At 51.1% G+C, this 19060-nt stretch overlaps 1 protein-coding gene across 6 annotated transcripts in view; it reads right to left on the bottom strand.

Moving 5' to 3' along the window:
- Positions 1-19060, bottom strand: part of Nav2 (neuron navigator 2) — a 728975-nt gene that overhangs the window by 218239 nt on the left and 491676 nt on the right. For all 6 annotated transcript variants that reach the window (XM_045145595.1, XM_045145596.1, XM_045145594.1 and 3 more), the window contains exons 4-5: positions 15251-15323; positions 1182-1455 (exon numbers count right to left, since the gene is read on the bottom strand). In XM_045145595.1, the coding sequence (XP_045001530.1) occupies positions 1182-1455; positions 15251-15323 (347 nt within the window). The remainder of the gene's footprint in view (positions 1-1181; positions 1456-15250; positions 15324-19060) is intronic.

The raw sequence follows: 19060 nt of genomic DNA on the forward strand, positions 1-19060 counted from the left end.
GCCCCTCTCCTAGCCCACAAATCTCCATAATGCGACTTGGATGTAATTAGGTAATTAATTAGAGGGCCTGATTTACATGCGTTCCATCCCTGCTAGCTAAATTTAACATGATCCCTATTGGAAAATTGCTCAGAGGGGGAAAAAAAGGTTTGACTGTCTCTAAGGCAACAGGTATGGGCAGCTTTGAGCTGGGTCACTGACCACACGTGAAGGACACCAGGTGTGCAGGAAGCCTTATGATCATCTGGGCCATGCGTGAGGCACAGGAAAGAAAAAGCCTTAGTTTTCAGTGCACATCAGAAGAAATCAAGCAATCAACAACAGTGATATTTAGGTTTTATAGCAAAAGATTGAGGGAGGGCTTGAAAGAAAGCCTCTATGACGAGCTTTGCTGCAGAACTTCGGCACGAGGTAAAACTGGCTAGTGCCCAGCCCTGCCCTTGCTTTTCCTCCTGTCACCAAAACACATGGCTTGCAGGATGGTCTTCTGCACAGAGGCCTGGGATCTCCACTGCAGCATAAAACGTCACAACTGTGTGCTCAGCTCTTGTGGCATTCTTCCGTGGGCACCTCTGAGCAGTGCAGCCAACCCCTGGAAACACTGGAAAGTCCAGGCTCCCCTCCTGCAGAGCAGGGCTGCTCCTGCATGAATAAAGTGACTCCCTAATTACGCTCAACATGGCCTCGCTATCTCAGGTCATCAGAACCCAGGCAAACACAAGGTCCCTGTCCCAAAGGAGCCGCTGCTCCCTCCAGGGCGGCGCTGGCTCCACCCTGCTAATACCTGTCTCCCTTCTTTGGCTTTCTCACTTCTTAACAAAAACACATATCTGGTGGCAGAGAAAACTGTTGCCATCAATAAATAACATGATTCTCATGTCTAACTCTGAATGCTGGCTTATAAGCCAACACACTAACGGGGTTTGCAGTCCCCTCTAGCAGTGGTTTCTGAGCTTGTGTGTGCAGGTCAGAGTCACAGCAGAGAGCCAGTGAACTCTGGCTGCTGGGGATGCTGACCTGTGGAAGCACACCTCTCTGCTGGGCACAGAGAGGGGCCTTTTGCATCCATTTCAAGGTCATTCTAATTCCTCACTACCAGACACTCAGAGTAGAAGAGGCTGGAGGAAACTGCAGACTACAGGCTGTGCACTAGGCCGAGAAGAAGGACGCTGGAAGCCCACCTGGACTGCATTTCCACTTGTGCTTTGGCCTGCTGGTGAGGTGTCGTCTGCTGGTGGGGTTGGCACGGGGCTTGGGGAGTAGCTGGCACCTGTTGCTGAGGAGTACCAGCCTGGCACTGGGAGGGTGCCCCGGCAGCCTGAGACCCAGCAGGTGGCAGAGGGGACGAGAGGTGTGGCTTTTGGGGTGGCGGCTGCTGCTGCTGTTGCTGCTGCTTATAGCGGGAGAGGCTGAAGAAGAGGCCTAGGATGGCCTTGAGGTTCCCATTCCGGATTTCTGCAAGGCAATGAAGAGATCTTGTTACTGGTGCTATGTGTATGGAAACACAGCAAGCTATGTCAAATTGAGGGCATGGTCAAAATAGCAATGTTATTTCAAATGTTTTTAGCAAAATCTAATTTTTGCCACAGTGGGTCCTGCCTGTCTAAATTGGAAATGACTTAATGTAGTCAATTTGCTTGTTAGTGTACACTACCACTTCCTTCTGTAGTCATCAAGTTTTATGTGAATGCTTTCACAAATCCTTCCCCCCACCCCAGCTTAATACTTACTGTGCTTTTTAGAAATGCAGAAAAAAAATGTGCAAGAACCCTTTTGTACAGATATTTAATGTTTTATGCCTCCACTAAATACAAAATAAGTTAGAGAGAGATTGTCAGCCTTTACTCTCCCCATGCAACAGGCCCACTTCAGCTCTACATGAGTTTAATTTCTTTAGGATATGACGGACTTCCTGAATGCTAAATTGGTATCAGTCTACTAAGATCAGGCCTAACCTACAGAGATTTTAGTCTGTTCTCCCCACTGGGACTGGAGCGCTTTCGCCAGGCAAGCTGTGGCTGGATGGCTGGCAAGAGCCTCGAGGAAGTTCTCAGTGAGGCCGCTGAGAAGGCGGCCTCCCTGGCAAGACCACGCTTGTTCCCAGGCAAGGCAGCCGTGTTGCCCAGGCACTGTCAGGCGCCAGGGAGACACGCTGGTCTCCTTGCTCTGCCAAGTCTATGCACTAGCCTTAGGCCACATGGACCGTGCCAAGTGGCCGACTTCAAGTCCTTGCTTTGCTCTGCCCAGCCAGCTACCCTCCTTTTAAAAGTGTGGCTCTGCCTCTCTGGTCCCTTAAATTAATAACTGTAATTTTCACGGTGGGGGGCACACAACTCAGTTAAATAGTTGCCTTGTAAAAGCATGAGGTCTTGAATTTGAGCTCCAGAAAATATAAGTATGTGTATATAATTGTTTTTTCAAAAAGCTAGGCCTGGTTGTATGTGCCTGTAATTCCAGTGCTAGGGAGAGGGACACAGCAGATCTTTTGGGTGTACTGCCCAGCCAGTCTAGCCTGTTTGACAAGTTCCAGACCAGTGAGGGACCCTGTCCATAGAAAAAGAAGCAGACATTGCCTAAGGAATGACACCCAAGGTTGTCCTCTGGCCTTCACATAGCGTGAGCACGCACATGCTCACTAACATACACACACATAAAAATAACTCTAATTCAGGACAGTATAGAAAAAGGATTTTCTTCCATACAGGGTGCATGCAAAATATTTCCTATAAAAATGAGAATAGACTGGGAAGAATGTTTTTTTAATATTCCAGCAGTACTTTCCAGATGTTGAAATGTACTAGCTTTGAAGGATGCACAAGGAGCTGTGGCAAGACTAAAATACTCATTCTCAGGCAGAAGTTGAACACCCCCTCTCCTACACAGTATTTTAGGATCAGATATCAACTGCCAGAGTCTATACTGACCCTGAGAGGATGGCTTAGGGCCACTGTTGCAATCCAGTGCGCATTGCTGATAGAAATCACCCAACCAAGAGCAGCCTCCAGGCGGCGTTAATTCCCCAATCTCCATCAGCTGGGAGCCTAGTATTCAGAACACCTAAGTTTATGGGGGACACCTGAATCCAACCACCACAGCCACCCAGCAGGAGAGACAGCAGAGGAAGAGGACAGTAGGAGGGGAAACATACTCAGGGCCCTCCACTTTGAGACCATCCTGCCTGATTTATTTTCTGAGCTGACACGGGAGACAGGCAAGGACCTCTCAGGACCTTGCCAGGGGTGCAGACTACCAGCCTTGCCTGGGGGAGCACAGGGCTCAGGCTGAACCTGCAGCTGAGAAAAGGCTGCTCAGAAAAGACAGGACTTTCCCCCAGGGCCAGTAAGTCACAGACGGTATGAATGAATGGTGGCCTTTCAGGATTTGCCTTGTTCCCTGCAAAGGAGGTAAGGCAGCTTGCCAGAGCCTTGACTCTGCTGTGACCAGAGGGCTGGGGTAGGACCAGTCACCTCCTGCATGTGTGGCCCTCTCCCCAGGCCTGGAGGAAAAGCACAATAGCCAGGAGCCAGCAGGCTCGGTATGCACAGGGCACAGCGTCTGCAACACCTACAACACGGGCTCCGTTCTACACTCACCCTCTAGCTAGGCCACCCTGGCTGGGCACACCACTTTTCCTCTCTGGGCCTCAGGGATGTGGCAGGCCCATCATGCAAGGTCGTCAAAGCTCAGGTGAGAGCATAGGTGGGAGGCAGTCGACTGCTGTGGGTCACCAGCTGACTCTGCAGTCAGACCACTTAGCCCCAGGCCCACCAGTGATGCCTTTCATGGGGGGACCCCTTAAGTTAGTGTGCAAACTAGGGTTGGTCCTTCTTGTGCACATGCATGTTGGTGTTTTTTTCTTTTTAATTTATTTATTTGAGAGCGACAGACACAGAGAGAAAGACAGATAGAGAGAGAGAGAATGGGCATGCCAGGGCTTCCAGCCTCTGCAAATGAACTCCAGACACGTACGCCCCCTTGTACATCTGGCTAATGTGGGACCTGGGGAACCGAGCCTCAAACCGGGGTCCTTAGGCTTCACAGGCAAGCGCTTAACCGCTAAGCCATCTCTCCAGCCCATGTTGGTGTGTGTAGGTGGGTATGTAAAAGTATACACATGCTTGTCAAGGCCAGAGGTTGACATCAGGTGTCTTCCTCCATTGCTCTTCACTTCATTCTGTGAGACAGGGTCTCGTGTTGAATGCAGAGCTCACCGATTTGGTTAGACCAGCTAGCCGGTGAACCCCAGGGACCCTCATGTCTCTGACTCCACACTGTGGAGATTACCAGAGCACACCACTATGGCCAGCTTTTATGTGGGGGCTGTGGATTTGAACTCAGGTCTTCATGAAACAAGCGTGCCACCTCTCAACGAGCCTTGTGCATCTTTATCCTGATCTCACAAGCAGGAAGTTTTGTCACCCCGTTGTTACTTAAAGGGACACTGAGACTCGGAAAGGCTTTCTGACTTTCCAAGGTAATGTCATCTGAAGTGAGACCTGAGTCCAGGGTTTTCTTTTCCTTGCCTTTCCTTTCTTTCTCTCTCTTGTTGTTTTATATTTTATTTATTTAATTATGAGGTGAGAGAGGAAGCATGCCAGAGTCTCTTGCCACTACAAATGAACTCCATATGCATGTATCACTTTATGAATCTGGTTTTATGTAGGTAGTGGGAAGTCGAACTGGGGCAGCAGGCTTTACAAGCAGGTTCTTTTCACCACTGAGCCATCTCCCCAGCCCTTGAGCCCAGGTTTCTCTAGTTCAAAGTCTGGCTTTCTAACACTGTGTGACTTGCACGCCACCATATGTGCTAAATTTGAAAGCAGGTCGGGAGATGTCTCATTCATTAAGCTGCTGCTGGGCACGCACAGGTTCCGTAGTCTTCTGGAGTGTCAAACATCCATAACATGTTTTAAGCCACAAAAGAGAAACAAAGGGAGGTGACACAGCTCAGCATAAGGGTGGGGGGCACAGGGGCTGCCCACTGGAGTAAGCAGGCACATCTGATCAGTATGCCCCAAACCTACCAACCAACCCAGTGCAGACATCAAGCAGGGCTTGTCATGTCCCTGACTTAATGTGGACATCAAGTCATTTGCTGCTCACAGCGGCTTGTTTCTTTGTGCCCTGAAGCATTTTTAACTGTCAGAGAGCATGCTGCTCCTCTGACATGTTTGCTCGGATTCTTTCTTATAGAGAAGGCAAATCTTGTAGCCAGGAAACTGTGGGGTTGAACCTCTGTAGTCCATCACATTTGGGCTTTATGTTATGGTATATGTCAATCTCTCTAAGCCTGCGAGCCTGTGTCTACTACTGTGAGTGTCCGTCCAATGTACTTCCCCACAGCACTGCGCGCTTCTCTCCCCTACAGTGAGTGTTCATCCAACTATACCTCCCTGCAGCACTGTGAGCTTGTCTCCCCTACAGTGAGTGTTCATCCCACTGTACCTCCCTGCAGCACTGCGATCTTGTCTCTGCTACAGTGAGTGTTCATCCCACTGTACCTCCCTGCAGCACTGCGATCTTGTCTCTGCTACAGTGAGTGTTCATCCCACTGTACCTCCCTGCAGCACTGTGAGCTTGTCTCACCTACAGTGAGTGTTCATCCCACTGTACCTCCCTGCAGCACTGCGAGCTTGTCTCACCTACAGTGAGTGTTCATCCCACTGTACCTCCCTGCAGCACTGCGATCTTGTCTCTGCTACAGTGAGTGTTCATCCCACTGTACCTCCCTGCAGCACTGCGAGCTTGTCTCACCTACAGTGAGTGTTCATCCCACTGTACCTCCCTGCAGCACTGTGAGCTTGTCTCACCTACAGTGAGTGTTCATCCCACTGTACCTCCCTGCAGCACTGCGAGCTTGTCTCACCTACAGTGAGTGTTCATCCCACTGTACCTCCCTGCAGCACTGCGAGCTTGTCTCACCTACAGTGAGTGTTCATCCCACTGTACCTCCCTGCAGCACTGCGAGCTTGTCTCTGCTACAGTGAGTGTTCATCCCACTGTACCTCCCTGCAGCACTGCGAGCTTGTCTCACCTACAGTGAGTGTTCATCCCACTGTACCTCCCTGCAGCACTGCGAGCTTGTCTCACCTACAGTGAGTGTTCATCCCACTGTACCTCCCTGCAGCACTGCGAGCTTGTCTCTGCTACAGTGAGTGTTCATCCCACTGTACCTCCCTACAGCACTGCGAGCTTGTCTCACCTACAGTGAGTGTTCATCCCACTGTACCTCCCTGCAGCACTGTGAGCTTGTCTCACCTACAGTGAGTGTTCATCCCACTGTACCTCCCTGCAGCACTGCGAGCTTGTCTCACCTACAGTGAGTGTTCATCCCACTGTACCTCCCTGCAGCACTGCGAGCTTGTCTCTGCTACAGTGAGTGTTCATCCCACTGTACCTCCCTGCAGCACTGCGAGCTTGTCTCACCTACAGTGAGTGTTCATCCCACTGTACCTCCCTGCAGCACTGCGAGCTTGTCTCACCTACAGTGAGTGTTCATCCCACTGTACCTCCCTGCAGCACTGCGAGCTTGTCTCACCTACAGTGAGTGTTCATCCCACTGTACCTCCCTACAGCACTGCGAGCTTGTCTCACCTACAGTGAGTGTTCATCCCACTGTACCTCCCTGCAGCACTGTGAGCTTGTCTCACCTACAGTGAGTGTTCGTCCCACTGTACCTCCCTGCAGCACTGCGAGCTTGTCTCACCTACAGTGAGTGTTCATCCCACTGTACCTCCCTGCAGCACTGCGAGCTTGTCTCTGCTACAGTGAGTGTCCGTCCCACTGTACCTCCCTGCAGCACTGCGAGCTTGTCTCTGCTACAGTGAGTGTTCGTCCCACTGTACCTCCCTGCAGCACTGCAAGCTTGTCTCACCTACAGTGAGTGTTCATCCCACTGTACCTCCCTGCAGCACTGCGAGCTTGTCTCTGCTACAGTGAGTGTTCGTCCCATTGTACCTCCCTGCAGCACTGCGATCTTGTCTCTGCTACAGTGAGTGTTCATCCCACTGTACCTCCCTACAGCACTGCGAGCTTGTCTCACCTACAGTGAGTGTTCATCCCACTGTACCTCCCTGCAGCACTGTGAGCTTGTCTCACCTACAGTGAGTGTTCGTCCCACTGTACCTCCCTGCAGCACTGCGAGCTTGTCTCTGCTACAGTGAGTGTTCATCCCACTGTACCTCCCTGCAGCACTGCAAGCTTGTCTCACCTACAGTGAGTGTTCATCCCACTGTACCTCCCTGGAGCACTGCGAGCTTGTCTCACCTACAGTGAGTGTTTATCCCACTGTACCTCCCTGCATCACTGCGAGCTTGTCTCACCTACAGTGAGTGTCCGTCCCACTGTACCTCCCTGCATCACTGCGAGCTTGTCTCACCTACAGTGAGTGTTCATCCCACTGTACCTCCCTGCAGCACTGTGAGCTTGTCTCACCTACAGTGAGTGTTCATCCCACTGTACCTCCCTGCAGCACTGTGAGCTTGTCTCTGCTACAGTGAGTGTCCGTCCCACTGTACCTCCCTGCAGCACTGCGAGCTTGTCTCTGGTACAGTGAGTGTTCATCCCACTGTACCTCCCTGCAGCACTGCGAGCTTGTCTCACCTACAGTGAGTGTCCGTCCCACTGTACCTCCCCAAAGCACTGTGAGCTTGTCTCTGCTACAGTGAGTGTTCATCCCACTGTACCTCCCTACAGCACTGCAAGCTAGTCTCTGGTACAGTGAGTGTCCGTCCCACTGTACCTCCCTGCAGCACTGTGAGCTTGTCTCACCTACAGCAAGTGTCTGGCCCACTGTACCTCCCTACAGCACTGTGAGCTTGTCTCTGCTACAGTGAGTGTCCTCCCACTGTACCTTCCTACAGCACTGCAAGCTTGTCTCTGCTACAGTGAGTGTTCGTCCCACTGTACCTCCCTACAGCACTGTGAGCTTGTCTCTGCTACAGTGAGTGTCCGTCCCACTGTACCTTCCTACAGCACTGCAAGCTTGTCTCTGCTACAGTGAGTGTCCATCCCACTGTACCTTCCTACAGCACTGCAAGCTTGTCTCTGCTACAGTGAGTGTCCGTCCCACTGTACCTCCCTACAGTACTGCGAGCTTTTCTCCACTACAGTGAGTGTCCATTCCAGTGTACCTCCCTACAGCACTGTAAGCTTGTCTCTGCTACAAGGCGTGGCCATTCCACTGTACCTCCCTGCAGTGCTGTAGAGAACTGTGTGTGGAGGAGATGAGCAAGTGAGTATCTGGCACCTGAGGCACTAACTCTACACTTCAGATTACGGCCCCTCTGCCTGGCACCCCTCAGCTCCCCCTTGGGGCTCTCCTCCCAAAGGAAGCCCGAGAAGGGGTCTGCTGCCCCCACCTTCATCCTGATGGGGGGGGTGCATATGGGAGGAAATCATCACAAGGAACCTCACAGTAGAGAAAACCCAATGGTGACCTTTCTGACAGTGAAAACAATTTGAGGTATTATATATAGTATACATACTGTGTGTCCATAAAATCAAGTGCATAATCAGAGGCCTTTTGTAAATTTAACAAATTCTAATTCTAGAATATTTATCACCATGAAAAGATTGCTCACTGATTAACTACATCCACTCTCCAGGCTCAGCCCCAGATACTCATGAATCTGATTTTTCCTACAGACCTTGCCACAATGTGTGAGCAGAACCCTTTAGTCTGTAGTATCTTGTGGAAGTGGAACTATTCAGACTGCAGTCTTTTGCACCTAGTTTCTTTCAAAATATTAGGTTGGGGGCAAGAGAAATGGCTTAGTGGTTAAAGCACTTGCCTGATAAAGCCAAAGGTTCCAGGTTCAATTCCCCAGTACTCACATAAGCCAGATACATAAGGTGGTGCATGCATCTGGAGTTTGTTTGCAGTGGCTAGAGGCCCTGGTATATCCATTCACCCCCTGCCCCTGCCTCCTTCTCTCTCTCTCTTTCTAAATAAATAAACAAAATGTTTAAAAAATTAGTTTTTTTAACTTTTGCTTTTTGAGGGTGCTGGGAATTGAACCTGGGGTCTCACTCATGCTAGGAAAGTACTCTACAACTGAGCTGCATCCCCGGCCGGCCCTTAACATAATGCTTTAAAGTTACAACCACATCAGAACACCTGTCAGTTTCTTTGTATCATTAAGTTGGGTCTGAAGAAATAGCTTAATGGTTAAGGTACTTGCCTGTGAAGCCTAAGGATACAGGTTCAAGTCCCCAGTATTCATGTAAGCCAGATGCACAAGGTGGCTCACAGGGCTGGAGTGTGTTTGCAGTGGCTGGAGGCCCTCATGTGCCTATTCTCTCTGTTTGCCTTTCTCTCTCTCAGGTAAATAAGATATTAACAATACAGTATTGAGTTGCATCTCACTATACTATGCTGTTAATCTGTTCCCTGGTTGCCATATTCTTTTTTTTTTCTCAATTTTTATTAACATTTTCCATGATTATAAAAAGTATCCCATGGTAATACCCTCCCTCCACCCCCCACTTTCCCCTTTGAAATTCCATTCTCCATCATATCCCCTCCCCATCTCAATCAGTCTCTTGTTACCATACTCTTAATTTCGCATTCACATCACAGAGTCTTCATAAGTGATGAAGGCACCGGGAGCCACACAGCCTATTCCATGGTGGGCCATAATAGCACAGAACCCCAAATAGCTAGAATGGCGACCTTCCCACATTTCCAAATGGCGCCTGTGTTCCATGAGGTGAGCTCCACAGAGGAGGCTAAGAACACGATCTCGGAGCCCACAGGAATGGTGGCCTCCTGACTCCCCAAAGTGCTGGGCAAGGACAGCTGTTCTGTGTCTGCCTGCCCGAGCCCACCTTCTTGCTTTCTGGGATGGCGAATGAAGGAGCACCTGGAGGGATGCTCCTCCCCATGGAGACCAGCTGGGCACTCACTGGACAGTGCTTTGTCTTCCTGTGGCCACCCTCATGCACGTTCCCACTTCCAGCAGCTTGCCAGGTTGTGTGGATGTAAATGTTCTTTAGTTTCTGGAAGGTCTCCTTGTCCCCACTGGCTCACACAAATGTAGGTAATGTCAGTCTGGTGAGTAAATGAAAGACAGTTGTTCTGTCCTGAGACAAGCTATCAGGTAGCCCAAGCTGGGCTGAACTGGCTACAAAGCCAAGGAAGACCTCGAGTTTCTAATTTCACAGCACCCTCCACCAGCGGGATTACAGGCATGTGCATCATTTCCAGTCTCAGGTGGTGCTGGAGATAGAGGCCAGGATTTCTGCAGCTAGGCTACCTCAGCTTCACCCCCAGCAGTGAAGCAGGTATTGCATCATTGTAAGAGAAACCGCAGGCCTGGTTCACAAAGCCACGGACTTTGGAGTACCTCAATACAAAGAAACCTGCTCCATTAGGAAGTCATTGACGCCAACAGGTGGGACCAGAGTCCCTTCAGGCATGGCTGTGGACAGCTCGCCATGCTGAGAGGGAACTGTGGATCGGTGGCACTGCTCCTGCAGAGGGGCTGGCTGCGTGACAGACATGCATCCCCCAGCCTTCCACCCCCTTCCATGGCCCTGCACATAGATTTCCTGTCCAAAGGGACAGAAACTGTCCACTCAGGTGATGGGAGTAGCAATTCCATCTGTTCCTTTCCCCTGAGGGTACAGAGAGACCTGATGAATGGAGCAGTGAGCTCAGGACCCAGCTCTGGCCACCAGGACAGAGATGTAGTCAGCTACTAATTTCGCACCCAAATCATACACTCCTTCCTGGAATCACCTAAAAAGGTCTTCCTGCCTTGGCTTACCTAATGTACTAGGATGATGAAACATGGGCCTTTTGTTCCTGTGTCCCCGTCTACACCTCCTTTTGCTACCTGTTAAGCACCTATTCACCCCAGAAAGCCTGGGGTCATGGCCCCACCTCTGAATGCCCCAGGCTGAGCTAAGTGCCTTTCATTGGCCACACCGGGCTCTGTACTTCCCACAACTCTTATTGGCTGGAATCAAGGATATCAGTGGACTCCAGTATCCAGTGAGCTGTACCTGGAACACTGGGTATGCCCAGCAAATGTTTTGTGCCCTCAGTAGGACACACCTTACCCCTGACTTTGGCTCTTCTGCCACACAAGCATGGACCCAGGGCCAGGAAGCCCAAAGCCCGGGCGTTCTCAGGACCAGAGACAAAGGCAATTCTTCCCTCTTGGGGTGGGCCAACAGATGTGACAGGCGGGCTGTGCGTCAGGTAGGGCTGAGGGAGGGTGGGTTCTAAACATCACCCCAGGGTAGAGAGGTCCAAGCTGGCAGGACTCTGGCAATGTTCCAAGCATGAAAAGTTGGGGCCGAGGTTCAAGAGCAACAAGGGGGCTGAGGAATGCCCAGACCAACAGCACCCTGGGGCCACTGCCCTGGGCACCTGCCGTCTTGCCTGGAACAAAGGCTCCGCATGGCTCTTGCTGGCAGGTCGTGGCAGGCCCATGCGGCTGCAATGCTCCAGGACAGGTGCACACACCCTCCAGGTTCCACCGCCAGCTTTAGTCACTGGGAAAGGGAGGAGATCCACCCATGGGGCTTTCCAGCACCAGTGTGTTTTCATCAGAGAGGGAGCCTGGGGCACTAAATTGACTTCAAAAGGAGAATAAAATCATCCAACTACATGACTTTTTTTAACCACTGCAAAGATTTTCTGGACTTGTGTAGGTAGTGATAAACCCAGGCAAGAGTGAGAAGACACAGCGGGCCTTTGACTCAGTGGAAGGCCTTAGCCATCACCCTCCTTGTGGGGCCTTAACCCCTTGGGCATGGCTTCTCTCCTCTGTGCGATGAGGTTGGTACCAGTAACAAGCCCACTAAGTTGCTAACCAATGAAGAGAAAAATACTCAGGGTCCTCTGGTTTACAAAATGTCAGGAGAGATTTTCCTGTGCCCTGGAATGGTGACTAAGGCACAATTTGAAGACAAAAGCCTCCTGTAAGTCCCAGGAAGTAACAGAAGTTAAGGCAAGTGTCCTTCCCACAGAACACAGATGTTTTAGAATCATTCTCACCAGCAAAACCCACCATCAAACCCTGCTCCATTCCCCAAAGAAATCAGCAGCAGATCTAACAGTGAAGTGTCACTGGGGTGTGCTTAATGATCATAGAACACTTCTCCTTTCCCAGGGAGGAAGAAAGGGGAGTCCACAGAGTCAAGACTCCAAGGCAAAGCTGGGGAGACCACTCGGTAGGTAAAGTGCTTGCAGTACAAACATGAGGTCCTGAGCTCAGTCCTCAGAAGCCACATAAAAATGGCAAGCACACTGTCACACACTTGTAATCTCATGACTGGGGAGGCAGAGACAGGAAGACCCTTGGGGTTCACTGGCCAGCCAGTCTAGCCTAGCGGCGAGCTCCAGGCCAGTGAGAGACCCTGTCTTGAGAAAGGGTGGACAGTGTTTCTGGGGATGACACTCAAGGCTGTCCTCTGATCTCCACATGCCTACGTGCACCTGCCCATTCACACACACTTCAGGGGCTAAGGAGATGGCTAGCAGGTAAAAGTACATGCTTGCAAAGCCTGCCAGCCTGGTTTCAATTCCCCCAAACTCACATAAAGCCAGATGCAAGGTGGCACATGTGTCTGTGATCCCAGTGCACCTATGACCATAGGATGTGGAACCAAGAGAATCAGAAGGTCACTATCCAGCTAGTCTGACACTCCAAGGAGATCTCTCAAAGCGGGGGTGCTGTCAAGAAGGGAGGTGGCACTCCAGTCCACAGGGACTTAGCTACATAGCAGGTCTGCCTTTGGGCTCCCTGAGCTAGAGAGAAAGAAGGCAAAGAAGAGAGGTGGGGCTGAGGTACTGGGTGCTCTGCTTACCCTCCAGGTATAGAAAATTAAGCCCATTCATGTTGGTTCAGTTAGATAGTGGAGGGATGCCAAGACTGAGAGAAGGAAGCTGACTAAATCTCACCACAGGACCCAAAACGGCCTGGGAGTAACACTGGGCCAGTGACCAGCTGACAAGGTGGCACTTGTTGCTTGGGACAGTGAAAGCTGTAGCTACTTCATAACAATAAAGCTCTTCCACCTCAGTTGCCCCAACCCTGCAGGCCCAGAAAGAGGAGAGAGAGGCATTTAAAGCCACTGGGCAGCCCTGGTGGGAAAAGCTTTGGGTAGTTAGAGATGCAACCTTAAAAATGAACAAGTCTGCGCCATAAATATGGACATAAGATGTTCTAGAGTCAACTCTGGCCAAGATCTCATTGAGTCTTGACCCAGCCGGGGAGATAGGAGCTCAATACAGCATGACTGAGGACTGTTACTGCACACCATTAAAACCACTTATTGTTATGAGCCATCACCTCAACACACTGTCACAGTATGCTCCTTTGTGTTTTGACACCCACGGGTTCACCCAACATCAACGGGGCAGAGAGCTGACTGTCCATGTAGCATGCATATGCAAAGGCCACACAGCATCATCTCAAACTATGCTCCAGACGCTGGGGCATTCTATCTGATCCCTTCACCTGCTGGCAGTGTGCCTAGGTATTACTCAGCTTCTAACCCACAAGACACCATGGACGTGAGCTCTAAGTCACACAGACCTGGGGCCAGACCCAGACGCCTCAGAGATGTCACCCGTAACCTCTTTAATCCAGTTCCTCCACCTGTAAACTAAAGGTCTCCTCTACTCAAGCTCCAGCCATGAACATTTGAGCCAATGCAGGTAAACCCGTAAGAGCACAGCTGGCATGTGTTCATCTAGTCAATACATACTGGCTAGAATTCTGTGCCGTAGGCCACAGAGAGGATGGGGCAGAAGCAAAGGGCAGGACAGTGGGTGGCTGGTGGTCAGTGGTCACCTCCTGTCCTAGGGGACGAGGCAGGCCTGCAGAGTCAGCTTCCACTTGGGGCCTTGCTGCTAAGCACAGCTCTCTAAAGGTCGCAGCTGGTGCTCTCCTCAGAGGGGGACAGAGGACTGCACCTAGGGTCCATCACTCCCCAGCACTAGGAGAAGTCTGCTCTGCCACCTACTGGTCATCTTGGGAATAGCACAGAGGAAATGTGATCTGCACTTGCATCTCCCCACCACCCCCACACCTCCTGGACCTAGCCATGGGTAGTTCCCATGCCTAAAGGCCGCTCCCCAGGCAGAAGACTCCTCCAAGGACCCTTCGGAATGAGTTGAGACTGAGGCTCGCCAGGTTGTGTCTGAGACTGGTGGAGCAGTGTGACCGTGCCCGGCCAGGGACAGGTTCAGCGCATTAGAGCTCCCACGAGGAGAACTCCAGCTCCTTTCCAACACATCCCACTCATAGACATGCTGCTCCCAGAAGCCATGTGCCCCACACCCCAATCCTGGAGGAGACTACAGCTCAGAGACACAGTCGGACAAGCCAAGCTTCTGCCTCATGGCACAGCCCATGAAGAGGTCAATTGGGCTGCAGACTTACCTGCTTTGTTTGGTGGCTTGTGACCTCACAGCTCCCTTTTGTCCCACCCCGACTCCCGGGGTCCCTGCTCCCATGCATCTTTGCAGAAAGCACCTTGCTCTGCTAGAGTGAGGGATCACTAGGAGCCGACTGCTGTGCCTGCTCTGGGGAAGCCAGAGGCAGGTGCGGCCTAATGAGGAGGGAGGGCGCTGGGCCTTGGGCAGCTTCAAAGCTGGCACCTGCCCGTGTTTACAAACAGCAGGGAGGGAGAGAGTTCCAGGTGGAGGTGGTGCCTGAGGAGGCGGGGAACTTCAGCCTGCTCCAGCTCCAGACCAGCATATAACCTAACGGCCAAACACCAGCAGACACCCCTGCGCTGCTTAGCCACCGAGTCCAAGTTAACTCAAAACTAATCAGGCTGTGAAAATGCAGTCATGCATTAATAAACCTCACCCCACTCCCAGGCCCCACAGAGCAAAGACGGAGGCCACTGCTTTAACAGAAGGGCTGGGGACTAAGCGGTTTTCCTGGTGGCGCGCAGCTGAACTAAGTCCCGCACTCGAGGATCCTCTCTCACAGTTACAGGCTGATCTGTACAAGTCGCTGGGTGCTGGGGCAGGTGAGGCAATGAGCCTCGCTGCCATGGATGCAGGCCCTTCTCCAGGGGGAGGCGCTCTGCTTCCCTGAGCGTGCCCTGGGCGGCTGCATTCTTAGAGGAATTCTCTGGGTTGTCAAAAAGTTGGCATCCTCAAATCTGCCCGAAGAAAAACCAAATCAGAAAGCCCACCAGCACCCTTGTTGACTGCAGCAGCGGCACCATCAGGTAACAGGTGAGTGTGGTTCCCCACGAGAAGGCAGCAGTTCTGACTCACCCTCTGCAGACAGCCCCTGGGTGTTGATTCCCTTAGCTGCCAGGAAGTTTAAGCAGGCGTCTATGTTTTCAATCTAGAGGGGTAAAAAAACAACAACATATATTTAATACACATTCAGCCCTTTCTGGACACCACCTATCCTTAAGAACCAAAGGCAAACAAAATGCTGTACAAATGGCCCATGGATAGGTGGAGCCAGGTTAGGACTCTCGACACTTTGTCTGCACTTGCACAGGAAATAGTTACCTAATACCCCAACCTCACTGGGCCAAAAGCTGAGGCTTTGGCTTGCTCACAGATGCCAAAAATAACCAGGATGGAATGAGAGCTCTCATCCTGATCCATGTCACCAGCACAGTCCTAAAAACCTGAGCAGTTGTCAGAAGTGGGGACAAACTGAATGGGTCCACCCATCTACCAGCAGCTGTGAGAAATTCAGCCACCCAAGAGGCAGACAAATAGCCACACAGTGAACAGCAACCTCACTGGGAATCTAGGCAGCATTCTCAGGATGACAGGCATTGCAGATGACAAGGGAGGGCTGTGACCTCGGGGAAGTCTCAGGGGCAAGAAGGGACCCACCAGTCAGAGTTTGGGAAGCCTCCCATGTCCGCTAGGGTGGACTCCAAAGAGCAAGGGCAAACCAATGTCCAGCCCTCATGCACAAACAATTAGGTCATTCCCAAAGGTCTAACTTGACTTCATTTGTCAGGCCTAATTAGTTTTTGGTTTAAAGGAAAATGTTCTGGCTTGATTAATGTCACTGGTGGCCATAAGTAAAAGAAGCTGCTTTGACATGGAATAGTGGTCGCTGAAGTTCATGTTGTTCCTCTCGCTGGACAACTGGCCCTTCCCGGGGCTTTCGCAGACACCTCTGACATTCTTAGGCACACAAACCAGGATTTACCCCATGGAGTGTGCTGAGAACCAATAAATGCCTGCCTTTCACAATGCACATCCTACCATTATTTTTTTTAATATAAAACTTATTTTTAAGTCAAAGTATGCAACAAATAAAATCTACAGAAAGCGGATTTTCCCATCACAATCTGTTCCTTTACCAAATAATATATTGAAACCACATTTGTTCAGTCATTATAAAGTTCTTAAAATACAAAAGAAATTAAATCTGTAAGAAGGTTTAGGAGACCAGATGCTGTTATCAGGACTTGTGAGATGGTGGTTTTGTCTTCAGTACGTCCCACGCCATCCACCTATGCCCATGCCACCTTGCCCACAGTAACCTCCACTGCCTCCACCACCCCGATCCTAAGTACCCAGGTCATCAGGAGTGCCACATCCTCCACAGTAGCTATTCTCCAGCCCATGCTTCCAACAAGCCCGTGTCCTCCCTGGCTATCCGTATAGCTCAGTGGCAGAGTACTTGCCCAGCGAGGACAAGGCCTGGGTCTAGTGCCCACCATAAAGGCGCGAGAGGGCGGGTACTCGAGAGGCACTACGACAACTGTGCTTCTGTGGCACCTTCATACCAAGGGGCACAGCGCACACTGACCACCCCATCTATACTGGTGGTGCCTGTGCGGCGCACAGCAGCACTTCAGGCACGTGCAGTGTCTTCCTGAAAGGCTAGCCTAGGAGCATTTCAACTGAGCCTCCAGTTGGGCTCCCTTTCAGTGTTAAACCTCTACAAAAAGGATGCATAATTCCACATGGGTCACCTGGCGTACTCCTTCCTTCTTTGCTAATTCTTTTTAAAGTTCTATCATTCTTTTATAGAATTTCTTGGTTTCATTCAGCATTTTTTCACTGGGGTCTTCCCCAGCGGTGGAAGTAGGAGGGCTATGGTCTGACTGGTGAAAACCTGGTTGAAAATCGTACTCTGCCGTATTCCCCTGCCAGCAGAGCTGCGGTGCAGGATCCTGCCCCCACCGGGTCAGCGAGCACCGGTGCAGGATCCTGCCCCCACCGGGTCAGCGAGCACCGGTGCAGGATCCTGCCCCCACCGGGTCAGCGAGCACCGGTGCTGCCTCTGCCCTTGCCGTCATCGCTGCGCTACATTCCCCTCGTGCTGGCTTTGGCATTCCTGTTAGATTTGGGGGCTCAAGATAAAGGCACTGAAACAGTTTCTTGAGTTCGAAAGTTCAAGACTTTATCATAATGGAGGGGAGAAAGAGACCGAGGCTGACAGGCGGCAGGGAAGAGCAAGAGGGCCCAAGACATGGCTTCATGGGAAGAGGAGGGAACTGTCCTGGAAGAGGGGCCTTGAGGATGTGCTGGGACAAGGCCTGAGAGGAGGTGACAGTCCCGCTTTGCAGCTCTGAGGTAACCTCAATCACCGTAACAGGAGGTGGTTCAAAATCCCAGACTAAGTCTAAGGCATGGCCAGGTGGAGGGAGAAAAGCTCTGGGTTTCTTACAGTGACATGATGGAGAAATGAGGTAAGAAAGTCAAGGTAGATTTCTAATCAGGATTGCTGTGGTTTGAGTGTGAAATCTTCCCCACAGGATCCTGTGTTTGAACACCTGGTCCCTGGCTGGTTGTGATGTCTGAGAAGACTGTGGAACGTTAGGAGGTGGGACCTTGCTAGAGGAAGTGGGTCGCTGGGAGCAGGCCACTCTCCTTCCTGCATGACCCACTGACCTGCTCCAGTCACATGCCTTCCCTGCACTGCTAGACTGCTGCACCCCTGGGTCTATATGCTGAAATAAACCCTTCCTCATGCTGCTTCTTGTTGCTATTTGGTCCCAACAACTAGGAAAGTAACACATACAACCGTCCAGGTCGATGGCAGAATGGGGGCTGGAACCGGAGAGCCTGCTTCTCCACAGCACTCCTCTTCAGAGGCTGAGAGCTACTCCACAACCAGCCAGCCTCCACCTGTCTCGGGAGAGCAAGAGCCTAGACGTAAAGGAAGAACTCTCACTTTCTCCCCAGAGTTAGAGGTGTCAGGGCACCAAGAACACTGTCTTCTGACAGGAGATGAAATATGAAGGGCAACACCCGAAAGGCTGGATTACACCCCCAGAAAACGTTACACTGAAAAGAAACTCAGGCGCCATTTAAAAGATCACTCATAAGCCCATCAAGAGCCTTGAAATTGTTCCCACTTCCATGAACCCCATGCACAGAAGGAGTTCAAAAAACATTCTTCAAGTCTCAACTCCACTCTTTAATACTGTTCCAGTAAGGCTAGAAATCACTTCTGACAAGGCGGCAGAGACCCACACTCTTTTCATCTGCACCCCAGGAGGAGAGTGAGGCTGGGGAGCAGGAAGGGGTCAGGTCTGGATTCCAACCTCCCGTTTCATTTGGAGTGAGATCAGAGGGGAGCCTGGTGCTTTGATCCAGGCTGTCTCGTGATGACAATTTACCTTAAAGTTTTCCTCCAAATACTGAGCAGGTAAGAAATCCATCTCCAGATTGCTGAGACTCCAAACCCCACCTGGCCCCAGAAGCAGCCCACCACCTACTACAACCAACACGTACTTGTCCCATCTCTACAGAGACTCCTGGCTCATGTGTGATCCAGATACCAGTGTGAGGTGAGGACCAGTTAACACTCGGAGGCAGATAGGAAAGACTCTTAACCTGAAAGTATGTAAGTATGGGTAGAGCTGTTCATTAACACATAGCGGCCAACATAAACTGCTCTCTAAAATAAGCTGGAAAAAACCCCACAAATCGGGGTTAAGTCTGATATTCCAGTGTTGCTGAAGTGGGAGGCGATGGGTGAGAAGTCTGTTGAAATTGTTGCCATAGCAATGGGCCAAGACCTCTGGGGTCAAGTTGCTGGAGTTGGCAGCAGTGGCTGGGGTGGGAAGCCCAGCAGAGCAACCACCATGTGCCCTG

This window comes from Jaculus jaculus, chromosome 3 (assembly GCF_020740685.1).
Source record: "Jaculus jaculus isolate mJacJac1 chromosome 3, mJacJac1.mat.Y.cur, whole genome shotgun sequence".
Taxonomy (NCBI): Eukaryota; Metazoa; Chordata; class Mammalia; order Rodentia; family Dipodidae; genus Jaculus; species Jaculus jaculus.